General features: G+C 36.7%; 3 protein-coding genes across 3 annotated transcripts; 1 reads left to right on the top strand and 2 right to left on the bottom strand.

Moving 5' to 3' along the window:
* Positions 1–54: 54 nt before the first annotated feature.
* LOC113768477 (cytochrome c oxidase assembly protein COX19-like) lies at positions 55–2939 on the bottom strand. Its single transcript, XM_027312856.1, has 4 exons — positions 2864–2939; positions 2043–2131; positions 1832–1929; positions 55–389 (listed from the first exon to the last, which is right to left on the bottom strand). The coding sequence occupies exons 1-4, from the start codon at positions 2871–2873 to the stop codon at positions 287–289; spliced, it is 300 nt and encodes a 99-aa protein (XP_027168657.1). The 5' UTR covers positions 2874–2939; the 3' UTR covers positions 55–286.
* A 732-nt stretch (positions 2940–3671) lies between these two features.
* On the bottom strand, positions 3672–7094 carry LOC113768663. The gene is made up of 9 exons (XM_027313111.1): positions 6877–7094; positions 6493–6569; positions 5875–6103; positions 5591–5745; positions 5424–5469; positions 5244–5335; positions 5056–5152; positions 4616–4672; positions 3672–4070 (listed from the first exon to the last, which is right to left on the bottom strand). The coding sequence occupies exons 1-9, from the start codon at positions 7015–7017 to the stop codon at positions 3903–3905; spliced, it is 1062 nt and encodes a 353-aa protein (XP_027168912.1). The 5' UTR covers positions 7018–7094; the 3' UTR covers positions 3672–3902.
* A 5568-nt stretch (positions 7095–12662) lies between these two features.
* On the top strand, positions 12663–13717 carry LOC113768288 (ethylene-responsive transcription factor TINY). The gene has a single exon (XM_027312572.1). The coding sequence runs from the start codon at positions 12799–12801 to the stop codon at positions 13546–13548; it is 750 nt and encodes a 249-aa protein (XP_027168373.1). The 5' UTR covers positions 12663–12798; the 3' UTR covers positions 13549–13717.
* Positions 13718–18767: the final 5050 nt, after the last annotated feature.

Here is an 18767-nt window from a genome sequence, read left to right as displayed (position 1 = left end):
TGATCAACTTCTTGTATCTCTAGCATTACTTAAAAGGTGAGCAAAACGAAATAGTAAATGCAACAAAACATGAATAGATTAAAAAACTCAACAGTTTCACCTTAAATCTTCCGACAAATTACTAACATGTCAAAGGACCAGAAACCTTATGGGCACGATATGCACAATTTTACAGCAAAGCAGTACTGTAATAATACAGCAAAGCAGTACTGTAATGATACAACAAAGTCAGGAAATTCTATCTTCGGTGAGCAATTGTCCCGTTAGAGCCCAGCAATGAAGTTCCTCAGTCATCTAAGCTACCATTTCTACTTCCATCTCGTAAGGCTTCCACATCACTCTCCTTTCTGAATCCGAGTTCTGACATGTCTTGCTTCGCCATCAAGTTCCTGCATGCAATATCCCACACAAGAATTACTTGTAAAGCCAATAGTTCCGTGCATTCATATAGAGCTGAATTTATTCAGAAAAACAAATCATGTAGAAAGGAAGCGTGCAACACAAAAAATTTCCATTTCTTTCCTCTCTTCTACTTTGCTTGTCCTCTTGATTGGCATGCAGCAGGGACGTTAAGCTATTGTATCCTCCAGATTTAGTTGTCTTACAACATCTCTTTAACTAGGCTTACAAATTGAATAAGCTGGTGTTGGTCATAATTCTTTTCAATCTGTTTGAAGATTTTCACATTGATACGGTTGGCTATTTGAATTACCTCAAGCCATCCAGCTCGCTCAAAGACCAATTTCATAGCAGTATCAATAAAGTAGTTTTATGCCTTTTCTCCAAGATCACACATCTAGCAATAGCAATGCAAATGGAGGACAGGAGTCATATGTCTACCTGAGATAATAGTCATTAAACAAAAATGATGCACTGATTGACAGGGACATTACAACAAATTCTTCCAAACATGGGCAAGAGTTTATTGGCTCATATCTAGTCCTTTTTCTGCTCTAGATTGACAATGGAAACTTGGAACTAGAGACGGGAGGGGATAATCTTTTGAGCAGAGGTCCAATAAAGAGTCAAAACAACCCAGACAAACTCAAGAGTAGGTGTGGGAAGCACAAGGGCAGCTGTGCTGCAATCATTTCTATCTATAAAAAAGTGATCTTCTTTGACAGGAAATTATCCAGGAACAGTATCACTGTGTATTTGATGCATAAGAAATCGATATACTTCTTGAAATGCACAGGATTTTATTTGAATGATTCCCTGGATGACTACACAAGATTAGCTTCTTGTCTGTTGAATTAGGAGGAAAAAATTAGGGTTGAATGGTACAAAAATCATGAAATACGTACTTCTAAACAATGAAACGCATAACAAGCGATCTTCACTACTGATTTGAGCGTGTATTGTCATTCAAATGGATAGAGAGGCAAATTATATCCAGGAAACTGTTCAGACTTTCACATTATGAATCAGCCATCACAAACGGATATTTGCAATTGAAAATGGCTAGTGTTGAAGGTTGAAATGGTCTGCAGAGCACAAGAAGCTGAGAAAGCCTCGTAGGTTCAATTGACTAAAGAAAATTAGCGGTTCAGGTAGTAATAATGGCCAAAAAAAAAAAACTATTTACAAAAAAAATGGCAAAACACTTTTTTTCAGACTGACTCCAGTCAGTCCAAAGGTTTGGGCACAAATATCTATGTCAACATGGGACTAATGAAGCTAACTGTAGCAGATAGTGCACCTAGCCCACAAACTGAAACAGATTGCTGAATGATTTTTTCAAACCAACAAAAAAAAAAAAAATCAAATACCTCATACGGGAATTTAGAAACAGATTAAGAGGTCCATATTGTCAAAGAAGCAGATTACTTACTTTTCCATACGACATTGCAAATACATCTTTGAGAGGTGACGGCATTTTTCAGATTTATGCCCAGAAGATTTAAGGCAACTGATATATTCTTTCTTCTCCTGAAACAATTCAGAGGGCCAAGGATTTGCAGAACTAACTTTTACCATATTTAAACGATTAGCAACCTAAAATACACAAATGATAACCAAAAGACACAGTTAAATGGCCATACCTGATCACATAAATGCATGTGGTCTAAAGGGAAAACTCCTTTTTCAGGTGGTACAGGTCTTACTCCTCTATTTCCGCCAAATGCACCACCTGCAAAGCAAAATGCAAAGAAAGGCACATTAAGCTGTAAGTTGCACGTTTAAGGAGATTGTTCTTCCTTGCAAGCTTAACAGCCTTAACCCGGAGATTGATATGGTATGAGACGGGAATATTTCTACACCATGTAAAGAAATCCAGCATCTACCCCTTTATGGGAGTAACTAATGTCAATCTGGAAGACAAAATAGAGTGTCCGGAAATATTAACCGACTCTTCCACTATGACTACATCTGTTCCAAATTCAAATTTCTTTCAAGAGAGCGATCACAAAAGCGAAAGTTCTGATTAAAAAAACAAACTAATCTTTTTCGCCCTCCAGACCAATCTTCATGGAAAAAAGCAGCTAAATAGCAAAATTTTCTACAGGGGTTGCTCCATAACAAAACTTTATCTCGAACCCAACTAAGAATAAGATCAACTTCAAACAAAGAGAAAAAGAAGCTCAATACAGCATATAAGCAAATAAAATTCAAGTGTAACACGTAAACAAAAATGCTGTATTTCAAGCTACAAATACGTAGAACAGCTAATAAAACAAATTTATGTGGCGCAAATATTCAGGTACAGCTTCATCATAGTCAAAGCCAAATATTCATAATAATTGGTGCAATCTAGGTGATCCCAATTGGCCACATAGTCGACACCGTCATCTCCAATGAAAATGGCAAATACTATGATGGAAAAGCATAGAGAGAGAGAGAGAGAGAGAGAGAGAGAACTTACCAGCACTCATGGGGATTAAAGTTCTTGGGAATGTTATTGCTGCTACAAACGAAAACGATACTCCGTTGCCGCCGGTTTCACAACTGAGGAGTGAGGATGAACGCCTTCGCATTCTCTTAACATGGGCCGAATGGTTAGCTGTACTGTAATTATCTCTACGGGTTCGTGGCCCAACCCACCAATGTAAAGGTCCAAATGTCTGGGAAAAGTAATTGGGCCTTTGCCCTACCTTATGCTTAGGTGTGGTACATTTCATCACGACTTCGTTTTTGTGAGATTTAAATAGGCTGATCTGTCTATTACGAGGTTTGCGACAATAGATTCTCAAAGAGCGCGAGTTTTTAAAACAAATTCTCAAAGGTCTTCCCACAGAAATTTTCTTTAAATGCAATGTTTATTGAAAAAGTTGTATTCGCAGAATGCATTTTTTATTATTTTTTTGTGGACGTTTATTGTCTAAAAATTATGTTTCACTGAATACATTTTTTTAAAACTTGCATTTACTTGATATATATATTTTTTTTTTCCCCAAAAATTTCATTGTTTAAGAGCTCTTTCCAAATATCACCACCATTTGGAGCTTTACTCGGTTTTGCAAAGTTTACAGGAGCAAGTCTTCGACGAAAGATGGTTCGAAGGTCCAATTATCGGCTTGCGCCATGGCAAAGTCACTGCTACTATTTAGGTCGGTTTTGTATTGGACCATTCTCACGAAAAAATTGAATGCAACAAACAGTCTTACTTACATTCAATCACTTTTTTTTGTTTGGCTAGAATAGATTAATTGATTTATGTGACACTGCTTCTTGAAACCTGGGAGGGAGGATACCACATGAGAAAATGCCTAACATGTTCCATTTACATATTGATTAGGCTGCACATTTCTGCCCAACATGTTACAAAATGACGAATCTGTTTGCATCAGAGATGCTCTAGTTTCAAGTCCATATAACAATAGACGAACTGGTATGACATACGCGAACCTTTCTTTCAGAAAATGTGTTGTCATGAAAATAATAATATATGTGAATACCTACAGCTATACAAGTTGATTGTTGAAGTTTCTTTGGTTTACAGGCAGGTTAGAGGCATGAACTTGAGTGGTGCAGAGCGAGGCAGGGCTGATTGAGGTCATTGTATCTGCACGGGGATGCTGAATCACAACTAAGACTGAACCCTCTAAGCGTCCTTTCTGCAGAGAAGTGGGCTGCAAGTACAAACCATAGCGTTCAATACCATAGCAATGAAATCATGAGATCAAGAAATGCACCCCGAGAGCAAACTACTAAATGGTAGGCAGTGATAAGGAAGCAATTCAAGGTTTTTTAGTGTGGAAAAGAAAAAGAAAAATAACCCTCATTCCAACCAGTTCTTACCTTGCCTTATTAAAACCCTTTAGCTAAAATTAGAAAAAGTATCACCGCTGATGAAGAGACTACATGTTTAAGAAGAAGATGAGTTAATTGGTTGTAGAATTATTACTAAAGTCAGGCTAAAAAGTGAGACAACAATTACTATATCTTTCTTCCTTTCCCTCATTCTAGTTTTTCAAGAATCCACGAGTGCATTGGCTAATAGTCTAAACTAAGATATTAAAATTTAAAAACGGAATGACATATTCTGAGACTAACCTATTGGAGAGTAGGGAAACATTCCACTTGTACTTAAAAGAATGAAGGTCAAGGTTGAAGTTCACAAGAAAGTGCATTTCAAAGTAACTTGGAGCTTTCAGCTTCAACAACCCTAACTTACCACACCAATATGCCACTCATGACTCTTAAACTCTTTGAAAGTTGTTGCATCCATTTCCTGCATCAAAATACAAAAAGAATTTTTGAAAACCATGTTCTACCAAATTCTGGAAGAACATATAGTTACTAGCTTACTCCATAGATCAAGCGAAACTTAACGAGATAAACATAACTGAAATGTTCCCAAGGTATGCAACTACACTGCCATGTCATGCTAAAACAGATGCAGAATTGGATATTTCACCATTTTTTTCCCACTATTTTGACGTCATTATTTTGGAATTTTACCGTTTATCTCTCTGTTGGTCCAATGTAACCAGTTTATCTCTTCCTTTCTGTTTTTCTTCCATAATTACCACTCACTAGATGGCGAGATACATATCTTGCATGCATCTGGGTGGGTGATTTCACAGAATGCTTAGACTTCTGCATAAAACTTACAATGCTGTATATCGGAGGCACCATTTTCGTCCCTTTGCTCTTTAAAGTAGGCATAACTGAGAAACGTGGTGCCAAGTCTTTTGACCTAAAAGTCCATCTGCAACAAAAATTGAGTATAATTAATCAAAGTGGTAGGGTTGAAAACTTAATGCATTCCACCTAAATAATCAACAAATTATCTTACAAACCCGATGTAAAGGATAATGCAGAACTGTGCCCATTCTCTAACCACCAACCGGAGCCAATAGTTGTCCAATGAATCGTTTATGTTAAAAAATATCTGAAAAGAAAAATGTTTGCTTAGTACAGAGATCTGCATTTTACATTCTGACTACTGCAGAACTAAGGTAGAAGCAGAATATACTTACTGCCAATTCTGCCATTGCCACAATATGCATTGCACCTTGAAATTTCCTGGACAGTTCAAACACACGAGACTTTATCAACTACTTTAGTTCTAAACTTTTGCCCGGGGATAAATGGGATATCAGATTTATGCAGAAAAGCACAATGTACTACATAAAGTAATGCATACTTGAACATCATGTATTTTGTACAGATTGTGTCATGCATTGCATGAACTTCCTCATCTTCAATGATTGTCAACTGTTCCCGTAGTAACAACAAGTTCTGGGATATGTGGCGGAATATCATATAGAAGGACACGAAATAGTTTAGCAGCATAAGAGCCTGTTTCACGGAAACTAAGCTGAATCAGTTTCTTAATTCTATAGATTAGAGAAATTAATCTGTAAAGAAAAGGCTCCACGACACTAGTTCAGCTGCATTTTGGCCAAAAATTTGTAAAGGAACACTCACTGAGAAGTAAGGTACGGATGCTCGATAACCAACAAGAGTCAAGTAAAAGACACACCCAAGAGCAGCTGTTGTTCTCCGCTCGATAATGGAAAGACGCTCATATGTGATGCAATATCCATGAGAAATCAGGAGGAACAACACAAAAGTTACAGTCTGAAAGAGCACTCCAGTTACAAAGACACCAAAAGACATCCATAAAGAGCATACTTGAAGATAAAAGCACGAGTACCTGCAGGAAAAACACAAGATCAAAGAACGCACCTCTGCAAGGAAAGTAATCAATATATAGAAGTAACATAAGTTGTCCCCTTTTAGCATCAAGTCTAGATTTCAGTTCCAAATTTCTGCTCATATGTGTTTACCCAAACTTCTTTTTTTCTTTAATGGGAACATGAGCTCTTATTATATCTTCTAACCATTAAACCAAACATACTAATACGAGTCTGGGAGTACAAAAGAGACCTAAATCATAATAGGCACTGGAGAAAAATATGGGCCTGTCCTTCACATTAACTAGTTGCTAAACTTGCACAAATTTCAGAAATTAGTGATGAAAACAATCAACAACTAGGCACCGCGACTAATAATTCATGATACTTCCAACAAAGAAAGACTTACCAGAAGAGAAAAGATAAGGTCAGCTGCAAAGCTTTAATTAATGGAACAGCGGTCAGTGTCCATTGCAATTTATTCGTCTGTTCTAGTGACAGTAACAATCACCGCAAAATTCACAAATTAGCACTTCAAACTTAAAATACATTTAGAACAAAATTTTCTGCTAAAAAAAAAAAGAAAAGGTCTATTCTTGAAACCACACTTGCAGGCAAAACAGGAAGAAAATGTGAAAATAAGATACTGAGGTCAATCGTTAAATTACAGGGATCAAATAAAAGAACCCATTTGGAAATTGGGCTCATGAATATATATTGACATTTCAAAATCAAAGAAGCAGTGAGGTCGAAATTGAGGTGGGATGCCAAGATTTGAGTAGTGACGAGAGACCTGAAAATGGCGGTTTTTGTAAGTGTTGATGGTCCAACAAGCTGCAGAGAGGAGCCAAACCACCATAAAAGCCAAGTTAAGAGAAGGGATTGGGCGATAAGCTTCGTTGATGCCATCGTAACTAGTCTTAGACGCCTCCATCCTTGGGGGAATTCTCAAATTCTAAGGGAGAAAAAAGCAACCATGGAGTTTCCGTTCTCATCAGTTTCTGCTTATAACGCGGGGAAAACTGCTACTGTCAATAGTGTAGCTTTGAATTTCTTTTCTTTTTCTTTTTCCTTTTAAATTTTTTTAATAAAATTTTTCTCCACTTAATTAGCTTAGCTTATGTTAACCAAGAATTGTGGATTCGAAATGACTCCTTTGTCCTCGTTATCTGCTACTAATTACTACACTACTGTTTTGTACTATCGCGTTAATGTCGCAAACCCTGTTTACTTTCCTGGTAGATCTGTAGGAGAGGTTAGATAGATTTCTTTTTTTGTTGGATTAATGGTTTAATCTAGTAATCTATTACATATTGAAATTGTAATTACTTATCTCTGTAATCGAGGTTTGGATAAGTTAATCTCAAAAAAAAAAAAAAGATTTCAAATGAGATGAACTTAAACTCGTTTTCTGGAGGTAATAATGTGTTATTCCTTATGCAAAGAATTATGGAACCACGGGTCCGTTAATTACATAAGATACTACTAATATTTAAGTTCTCCTTTCTTTATTTTCTTTATTAAAGATGTGAAGTCCAAATTATATATTGTTGCGGGTCAGAGATGTGCAGTTGTTGAAAAAAAACATGCAACGAAACCATTCTTCAAATTCTGCATCTTTAGTCCTTATGATATGACCCCATTATAATAATTTTGTATGTTTTGTTGTTTTCGTTGCTGGAATTAGCTCAACAATCGGATGGTCATCCGATTTGAGACCAAAAAAAAGAAAAAAAGAGGATGATGAAATCTGGCCTACTAACAAGAAGGAAAATTTTGCTCATATTGAACAAGGATTTCGATTAGGATTTAATTGCGCACTTTATTCTGGCTTCCTTTTCCCCCCGCCCCGCCCCGCCCCACGATCCATCCAATTATCAAATTTTTTTCAAAAGAAAAAATGCAAAAAATCGAAACAGATCAGCACGCACGGGTTGATTACAATCTGACCAACAACTTGCCAGTCCTGAGCAACTGGCGTTGACCTTAATCCAAATTTCCGTAGCTCCATTTAGGCCTGGCTTCATTTATATTATATATAATATAATTCCTTCTAGTTACTACATCACAAAAAAAAAAAAAAAGCATACTTCACATTAGGTGAACAAACACACTTGCAAACTACTGCTTTCTTGAATCCCACTCCATTAGAGAGCTTTATGCTGCTCATAGTTTCGTTTCATCATAAATTAAATTCTTTATGCTGCAGTTGGTGGGGTGGGGTTAAATATTTTTCTTTCCCCCTTCTCTTCAGGTACTCTGGTGGTTCTATATTTTCTCATGGTGTCGAGCCTTCTTCTAGCAGCTGATTGAATTTAAAAAAAAAAAAAAAAAAAAACCTCTTTGAAATCAGCAATCTTAGGAAAATGAAGTAAACTTGCTCTTTTTTGCGGTGATCAGTCAAACATGTTTAGAACAGAATTCTTGACTAATGACTAGAGAAAAATCCTCCAAACGGGAGAGGTTGTTTGGTTGATCAATCTGATTAACATTATTAATTTGACACCGATAGAAGAGCACTAGTAGTAGTAAGTACTAACGCTTCTCGAGAGCCGCAAAATATGGTTGGGCACATTCACGCGGGCCAAGAGCGTATATGTGGGCTGAGTAAACACCCTCCAGAATCCGACAAATTTTTGATGATTTGGGACATATTCCAAAGCCCATCTGAAAGTAGCACAATGATGGGGCTATCCGAGCAAAACAATTTTACAATAATAATGTCGTATTGAAGTTTATATTTGTGTGAATGGCACGAAATAATATGTTAATGTTGTGGGATGGTAAGATCATTTATCGTAAGATGACAAGTAGATTGCGAATTGATTTATGAGCCGTATACTGCAATGCATGTATCCCCAACAAAAATAATGACTTTCAACAATTATATTATATACTACGAATGCATATATGAGTATATCTTAAAACAGATTATGGCATTGTCTCAAGCAAATGAGACACGGGATAATTACTAGTTTTTTAAGGGGCTAGGAAGCTTGATATGTATTACAAATTGCTATGGGCAATTGATTCTCGGGAGTATGCCTTGGGCCAAAAACTCAAGGAGTAAAATTTCACCTCAAAAAAAAAAAAAAAAAAAATACGATAGATTATCCTACACTAAGGAGGAATGGGAGGATCTGAAGAGGTTTAAAAGTAACTCGAAGGGGATTAAATCACCTACCGGACCAGATGAGTGCTCTGTGCACCCCCCTGAATTTTTTAAACAGAGCCGTTGTAGTGTGGCAAATTGATGACCTTGTCTCCCACCCCACCAAGTTTTAATGCATTGATGGTGACCACCAACCCAAAGGATATTTTGTTTTTGGATAACTATTTATTGTGGTATAAGAATTGCTGAATTAGTTCTGAATTTTGAAAAACAATTTGAGTGTTGTTTAGCAGCAGTGTATTTGTTACTTCCCATTGTATAAGCCAAAGTATTCTTCATATTTTACGTTTTTTTTTTATGAACACCTATTTCAATCACGTTTTTATTTTACATACGTTAAATTGCTATAATATATATTTTTTTTAATAAAAAGGTCCAAAATTAATAGCAATGCAAAAAAAAAAAAGATTCTTATGCTGCTTCTACGAGAACTTTTCACGAATTAATTGTCAAACAAAATTTAAGATCCCAATGTCCTGTCACAGTTCATAACTCCAACTGGGTCTGGGGGGCCTTATTGTTTGATTGGGATTGGTGAGTTGCCATCGGTCGGTAATAAATCGGAGTATTGACACAACAGCATTCTTACAGGGAAATAAGTGTAGTTTTCCAGAGCTTCAGGAGGATGTGTGCAGTAGGTCTAATAGTAGGGATTTTAAGCGGAGCAGCAGAAGGGGCCTGATGTACAACATTGTAGTACGTGCCAAGACATAAACAAGAAGAGGTCGTCCGTCTTCTTTTTCTGGCAAATTTGAGGAGGCCTGCAGACGGATACTACTGACACCCAGCTATATTCACAACTTGGTTGGAAATTTCAGACAATTAAATACCGTGAGCCACAAAACCTCTCTGGGAGGCATTATGTCAAAGTAACTTCTTCGCACCTGTTTCATCCCACCAAATTACTGAAGCGGTAGATAGACCAGAAATATATTTTTAATTATCTTTTCTTTTCACGTAAAATACATCACAAAAGAGTAATTATTCACAGTCGGCTAATTACTACAACTAGATGGCGTGGCTTGTCATATGGATTGAGAACGAGATAAGGTCAATTATTGCTAGTATGTAAAAAAAGAAAAGGACAAAAGGGTTGTCATGAATTACATTCAAAGGAAGATGTACAAAAATAGTAATCCTTCTGTCTCATTCGTCGAAAGCATTGTACTTTTCATTTTCGGACGTCCTAGTATGTTTGTTATGTTGAGAAAGTTAAATCACTTTTTTAATTTTTTTCTTTTTTTAATCATTTATATATTATTATTCAAATTTAGATTTTGAATTTGTGAGAATAAAATTCCAAAGAGTGGTATGAACGTTACAATCATAGCACTATTTTAAAAAAAATTAAAATTTCAAAATATAACAAAATAATTGAAATGGAGCGATTAACATGTTTTTTTTTTATTGGATAGATGCGCTTTCGCGTCATCTCGTTGCTTTTTTCGCTCATTCGTGTCGTCACTTGCTCACAAGGGCGGTCCGTCTTTCAGCTCTTGGGATTTGGAGCAAGGAGGAGAGGACAGAGCTGAGCGGAGCTCTCCGACTACAATTTCCTAATCATCAATAATGAATGAATTCAAGAAGAGTTGGGAGGCAAATGAGAATCACGTTCACACCCAGTGGCCAATAGCTTGCGACGACTACTGCTAAGTACGACTATTTGGTCTACCACCAATCCATAACGGACAACGGGACAAAGTGTAAGTGGCAGGATTACGACGTAGGAGTAGGATCCCTCCAACGGATACAAACATGAATGGAATTTGAAAGATGCCATTCTACGAGACTTGCTCCAACAACGGCGGACCTTTTCCTTTTGGTGACGGAAGGCCTTTATCTGGTACTAGTAATTCTTTTGTTCCCCATTATAAATTGAAATAGAATGACTTTCTAATAATATGATAAAAGGACTTCACCCAAAAAAAAACCTGAAAAAACAAACTTTTATATCTTAGTATAATAAGCAGTGATTTTATAGTACTAATACTCCCTCCCTTTTTTTATAACTGACATTTAAGAAATTTGCTCTTAAGTACTTTTATCTGTCGTTTTACTATCCTCATGCAGCATTAATTAATTTTTCACAATTTTACCCTTTTATCTCTCTTTTCCAATACAGGGTTCTTAATTACTACTCCTAGTTAGTTTGCATTGCTTTTGGCCTAGTAAAACAGCACCATTTAGTACTCTAGTGAGAGAAAACATGGGTGAATTGGACAATTAATGAGGGTACAAAAGGAAAGTAGTGTATAGATTTAAACAATGAAAAACTTTTCTTAATTGGTGTGCAAAACCTTAAACGTCAGTTATAAAAAAAGGGAGGGAGTAGTATTTAGTACTTCTTCTGTCCCACTTTGATAGTTTTGTTTTCCTTTTTCGTCTGTCCCAAATTATAATTCAGTTTCTAATTGAAGAATGTAGTTGTATTTTAAATTTTCTAAAATACCCTTATTCAATGTAAGTTGTTGTTACTATAAACTTACCCCATTTAATGAGAGTTGATTATTTTTTTACCATCAATTCAAGTTCCCCTAAAGTTATACTCTAATTAATGTGAGGGTATTTTAGAAAAATAGCTACCTAAATTGATTGTTCCAACAAAGTTAACTACTTTTTCTTAAACTGTGTGAAAAAACAATCAGAACTATCAAAGTGGGACGGAATAAGTATTTAACTTGTCAAGACTCAAGACAACATGTTGATTTTTGATACATAGTTTCTTGTCCTTTTAATCGGATCATACTTTTTCATTAGACGTCGTCTTCATGTGAATCACTTTTTACACTTCGTCAATTGAACCTTTTGGTTTTCAGCGACAAAAAATTCCTCAAATTTGTGCTACCGATGCCACCAGTTGAAACAACCAAAAAAAAAGAAAAAAGAGTGTAGTATAAAAAGAAAAACAAAGTGATTCAAGATGGGCAGACATTTTCAAAATTTATTTTTAAGGCATTGGGTACCAACCATTATGGAGCCCACATATATTACTGTTCAACGTCATGACCCATTTCTTGCGTAGGTCCCACCCTCCAAACCCCCGTCTTCTCCTTCTTCTTCTTCTTCTTCTGCCCTCGGCCTCGTTGTTTGTACTTTTCAGCTTCTCTCTCTCTCGGACTGGGGGTGGGTCTCTCATTTTCAATTCTCAAGTAAGTGAGTGAGGGAGTACTTAGTAGTAGTAGTAGTTAGTACTTAGTACTTAGCCACTTAGGCAAGAGTATGAATGAGCTCATTATTAGTCCGTAAGTAAGCGCTGTAATTGGTAGCCGGTAGGTTAATTGTCACTGTTCCAGAAATTGAAAGAGAGCGTATTAACTTTTTAACTTCGTACTCAGGCCACCCCCACCCCCCTCCTCTCTATAAAGCCCCCCACTCTCTCTCTCCACCCCCCATTCCCCAACGGGTATATTGACATTTGTCCCCTTCGTCTCTACATTCTATTTCTTCTTCTTCTTTTTCCTCGATATTTATCTTTAACCATTCTTTCTTTCCAGTGTACCAACACCCCTGCATGCGGTTTTTATTTTCCTGATCATAATAATAATGTCTGAGCCACCGAGTTCGTGTTCTTCATCTTTAAGTTCTTCGTCGTCGTCATCATCGTCCTCCGGGTCAACTCAGTCTAACCCGTCTACCGAGCTCGTAAAAGTTTCCAAGGAAGAAGAAGAAGAAGACAGGCCGCGGCTCAAGAGACAACGCGACAACAGCGGGAACAAGCATCCAGTTTATAGAGGAGTGCGGATGCGGAGCTGGGGAAAATGGGTGTCTGAAATTCGCGAGCCACGTAAAAAATCGCGCATATGGCTCGGAACCTATTCCACCGCTGAAATGGCTGCTAGAGCCCATGACGTAGCTGCCCTGAGTATTAAAGGCAACTCGGCCATTTTAAATTTTCCTCAACTCGTTGAGTCGTTGCCCCGCCCGGTCTCGCTCGCTCCCCGGGACGTTCAAGCTGCCGCAGCTAAGGCGGCCGCAATGGCGGAGCTCAGCTCTTTATGCTCCTCCTCCTCGTCGTCGCTATCGTCATCTGCAAGCGACTCAATATCATCACCATCAACAACTACAATGACGACTTCGTCGGAGGAGTTGGATGAGATTATCGAGTTGCCGAGTCTGGAGGAGAGTTTTGACTCGTCCGAGTTGACACTGTCTGACTCGGTGGTCGACGGGTGGCTGTTCCCGCCGTGGTGGGTGTCTGACGCTGAGTTCTACGGCTATTTGCTGGGTCAAGCTGCGGTTGGTGATTGCGAGTTGCTGAAACCCAGCAGCTTTGGGGACATTGAAATGGGTTAGCTCCACGTGGTACACCTAAAATGTCTAGAATTTTTTTTTCCTCTTTTTTTTTATTTATTATAAAGAGAAAATGTCTAGAAGCTGTTTGGCTTATGGTTTACATTTTTGTTCCACTAGGGCCACAATATATAATATATACCCATGTCTATAATATTTTGGTTCTTGCTAATGTTCCCGGACGATGATCATGTAATATATACATATATATACATACTTTTGCTGTTTAATAATTATTCACACAGACTAGTCTATATCTATATCTATATAATCAGACATGTTTTGCCGTTTCTGTTGATCACTTCGTTTCTTCCACTCTACATAGTTCAGATTGCAAGTAATTTCTACCAAAACAAAAGTGATCTTACCATCTCTCCTTTTTGTAATTGGGTATTTTGCTCTTTGCTTTGTGGTATGTATATATATGAGATGCTTCATTTTCGCATAGAAGGCCAAGGATTGTGAAGAGGGCTTGTAAGATGGGATGATGCTATTTCATTTTCAATTGAACTGGAAGCTGTGAATTCAGAAAATGTCCTTAAAACTTGTAGTAATTCTTACGGGTGAAAGACTAAAGACGATCGCCTAAAAGGTCATAACGTGGCGGCCATGGCTTTACTTCGTGCTGTAATTTTCACCAGAAAAGCTGATAACTACTTCGTGGCCAACAAAACGAGCTTTACTTGGCTGGGCCTGAAAAGTTTTGAGAAGCAAATCAGAATCTCTTCCCATTTCTTGACAAAAAATGAAAAAAGAAGTGTGGAATGGTCAATTGGACAACACGAACAAAATACTTCATGGGGACTTGAGAGGGGTCTTCTGTCTATCTACTTATAAAAAAGTGTGGTGACTGTCGCACGTAGCATCGATGCCCATTATCTTAAAGACAACATGGGCGTTCTAGTTTTTGTAGTTTGTCTACAAGCAAACAAATGTCCCAGTCAAAAGTCATATGCCATTACCATCTTGTCCCTCTAAGTCATTGGCAGATTTTTTTTTTTTTTTTTATCAGCAGTATATAGTAAGTAATGATTAGGATAAATTTAATCCATTTTCTAATGTCATCATTTTAACCATAGACGTTATAATATTGAACTATTATGTCTTGCTTGTTTGTTTGTTAACTTTCAAATGATTTGAAGAGATTGTGCCCCGGAAAACAAATCATTTGTGCAGAACAGATATATTGCAATCTGTGTGGGCATAATGACTTGCATCTCCAGAGTCTAGCCACGTACCTTATCTTCTCAGCTTAATTAGTTTGCTTTGACTACGTAGTCGGGTTGGTTCTCCTTACACCCGATTACTTGTTTCTTTCTCGTATCAGTTACATGATACGTCTTTTACAAAATACATTTTCCCCCCTGTTTTGTTTTTGCTAAGGTTTTCCTCGTACTCCCTCTGTCTCATTTTGATAGTTCTAATTTTTTTTCCACACAATTTAAGAAAAAGTAATTACCTTTGTTGGAAAAACAAATTTAGATTACTATTTTTCTAAAAACCCCCCTTACATTAAATAAAGTTGGCTTTTCATATATCAATATGTTTTGAAAAATCTAAATGTATTAAATGAGTTAGGTTATATTCAATACTAACAATCTATATTAAATAAAATAGTTATAGTAATAACAATTTATATTAAATAAGGATATTTTTAAAAAAAATTAAAAGACAACTGCATTTTTTAATTAAAAAATAGACTACAATTTGGGACAGACGAAAAAGAAAAACAGTACTATCAAAGTGAGGCGGAGGGAGTACTAATCTTCATCAAGAGTCTACCATATTCGGCAAGTATTTGAAACTTGTTGCACGTGAAGATGAAACCGACCTGGCTTTTGGGAAATAACACAGGGAAAGTGAGTAAATTAATTTCTTCCTGGTAATTGTTAATTCGATACAGTAACTGGCGACTTCGTACATGTAAGCTTTGGAAAACTTAAAAAGACATTCTATCGACGTTTGGTACATGTAAAATTTTTCTTTTTCTTTTTTTTTGAGGTACAAATAAACTCCTCTGCAAGTTTTCACTCACTCAGCAATATTAATAATAATATTAATAGTGTAGGCTGCAGAGGTTTTTCCAGCACCATCAACGTAAATTAATGCAGATTCACATGTTTGATTAGTTAGATTAGATGAGTACGTACGTGGTTCCATCACATGTTGAAGCCTTTAGACTTTATGGATATCACGAGAATTCTCGAAACGTCAAAAGTCCATAAATAAAACTGTTTATAATCCATGCATCCATCCAAGTTTTGTAAGTATCTTTTTACAACATACAAAATCTCAATGCCAACAATGACACTATCCAGCCACTAATTCTTGAATGGTTTCACCATTGACACAAATTGATAAGTATGCTCTTTTCTCGACAATCATATATATATATATATATATTTTCCCGCTGTGTTCTAGTGTCGGATAACTTCTTAAAGGGACAAGTGTGAAATGTCTTACAAACAATAAATTGATCAAAAGAGATGTTTTATAATTTAGATTCTTATCCATTGTTATATGGGACAAATTCCAATCGAGTACGAGTACATAACATAACGTAACAAGAGTGTAATACAACAAAAGTTGACTTTGCCGTAATTCACCCTATCTATCATGCTTCATTTTCTAGTGAAAATGAAATACCATACGAGATGTACCACTAAATTATACTACTAGCCATTAATTAATGAATGACTCTTTAGAACCCCGTTTCAGGATATCATACTCAAACAAGGCGGAGGCGGAGCAGAGTCTTGTTTACTTTAAAACAAGTTTCTATCATCAGTCACTCTCCGAGTTTTCCAAGTTTCTATCACCAGTCACCCTCCAAGGCGCTGGCATTACTAAAAGATGCATTAGCTTTGGAGGGACAATCAAGAATTATGTGAGGTTCCCGAAAATGACTTTTTTCTCTCTTTCTTTCTGGGAATTTTCAGGAGCTTATTTCCCAGGGCTTCGTGGACCACTTATATAATCAAGCTAATAATGGAGCCTTTTCCTTCGCCAGCTTAGAAGATGATGATGATGTTGCCTTTCGATCAGTTTTCGGCTCTCACCCTAATCTTGTTATGAACTGTACGGCTACGAAGATCCCTTTCTTTCATTTTTTTTTTCCACCAATGAGGATTTTTCTAATCAAAACCCTAATCGCACATGGTTTAATACACACAACTTTATCTACAGCGAACGCATCCACATGATTTTGAAAGCTTTTTTTATTTATTTTTTTTAATTTCATTAACCTATATTTCAACAACATTAACATTTGATCCTTTTTATACTTGCTTTTCACAGTGACATCAATTGTTTAAATTACGACACGATTTTTTCGCTTTCAAGTTCAGAATTTTGAGGGAAAATTCAACTCTTAATTATATATAGGCGAGAAGACCATACATAAGACTTATTCGAATCCTGATCTTGAAATCTCAAAAAATGGAAACGGTGAAAAATGGGTTTAATCGAGGGAATAAACCGGTAGAGCTTACACTGCTAGTTAGTTGGGCATGATCGTTACAGCTCAATTTCTTTTCAGAAAAGAAACGGGAAATCTAGCTCCGTATTACTAATTGCTGGACAAGTTGTACAAATATGAGACCACAAGAAATTAATTCTCCGGCTATCCTTTTTTTTTTTTTTATGTGCATTGACCACATAATCACCAAGAGACACAGACAACTACTAGTAATTAAGTAGTAGCAATATCGATCATAATTAATTAATAACATGTTTGTACGTATTACGAATGGTAGCTAGAATGATGCTTCTTCATTCTAACACTTTGCGGATTGGTAGGTAGCCGAATTGGTCAACACTCAAAAAAAAAAAGAAGAAAGAATTGGTCGTCATGGTAGCTAGCTAGCTAGTTGCAGAGATGTTGTAGCTTGACCAATTATGCATTTCTTCACCCCTGCACGTTAAGTTAGGTAACGATACGAGACAATCAAATTCCCATAATCAAAGCATCATTAACAAACTTCAAAAGAAAGACGTAGTGTAAAACGTGTCACGTGGTTTGCCGTCTGCCACAACATTTGCAGTGAAATGAACCGGAGAAGAGATCCATGATTGAGAGGCAATTCTCTCACGTAGAGAGTAGAGAGGACAGAAAATTAAACTAAAAGCAGCATTATATATATATGTATATATATCCTAATTCCTAGGATTGAAGAATTGGGTTACCGGTTACCGTGAATGGAATGGAATGTATATATGATGATATGCATTTTTCTAGCACGTGCTGTAGGCTGCAGGTTTACAATTTCGGGAGGTTGGTGGTGACAGACTGGATGAACAAAAGCATATACCGGCCAAGCCAAAAATAGATGGAATGGTTTCATTAGTTCTATCGTACCACCATACAACTACTACTTTCTAAGAATGGTCGGTCATTCACTTGTTGTACCATAGCATAACACGATCGATAGATGACAGAAGTTGGTGTTAAATTGGGTGATTTTCGCACGTTGTTTGATAAGAAATAACGAAATTTTTTTTGTTATTAAAATTTGTAAGAAATTTGAATTTATCTGCCCAACCCATTTATTTATACTCATTTAAATAAATGGATATAAATTGATGAGTCGAATCAACCTACTACTTACTAATTAAACGGATTTAATTGAGTAGCATATAGCCACATTCAAAGTTAATGGGAGGAATTTAAATGGATCAATATAATTGGACACCTGTTCGTTGGTCACTGCTCGTTTCCTTCAATGAAGAGAAAAAAGATGTCGGAAGAAAGTCAAAACCTGTGAACGCGAAAATTGCACGTTTTCCTTTTCAGCAACTAAGTCCAAAATTACACCCAATTGAACCCCGTGTCCTACTTACTAGTGGTGTGCTGGAGCTAGCGTGGAAATAAAAATAAATAACCCGTGTACCTTCGCATCGCATCGCATAATTGATGTGTGCTTTTACGAATCAAAGGTAAAGCATGATGATCATCATCATTTTCTGACTCAGGTTTTGAGTCACGATTCCATTTAGATGCACGCAGGTACCGCATTTTGCTGCGCAGAAGAATAACGGAACTACTCGTACGGTCTGATGCTATAAATATGAACAAGTCAAATGGTTTTGCCCACCTCACATCTGCAAACGCCCGCAATATTCCGTTAATTTGGCCGCTCTCATTATTGTCTCTAAAACTAATTAAAAAGGCAAATCTTATAATACTCTCCATGATTTGGTCCTTGGAAAAATTTAACCGCCGC

This window comes from Coffea eugenioides, chromosome 4, assembly GCF_003713205.1.
Source record: "Coffea eugenioides isolate CCC68of chromosome 4, Ceug_1.0, whole genome shotgun sequence".
NCBI classification, from domain to species: Eukaryota; Viridiplantae; Streptophyta; class Magnoliopsida; order Gentianales; family Rubiaceae; genus Coffea; species Coffea eugenioides.
Note: the sequence above shows the minus strand (reverse complement) of the source record. Positions and strands in the feature narration are given on the sequence as shown.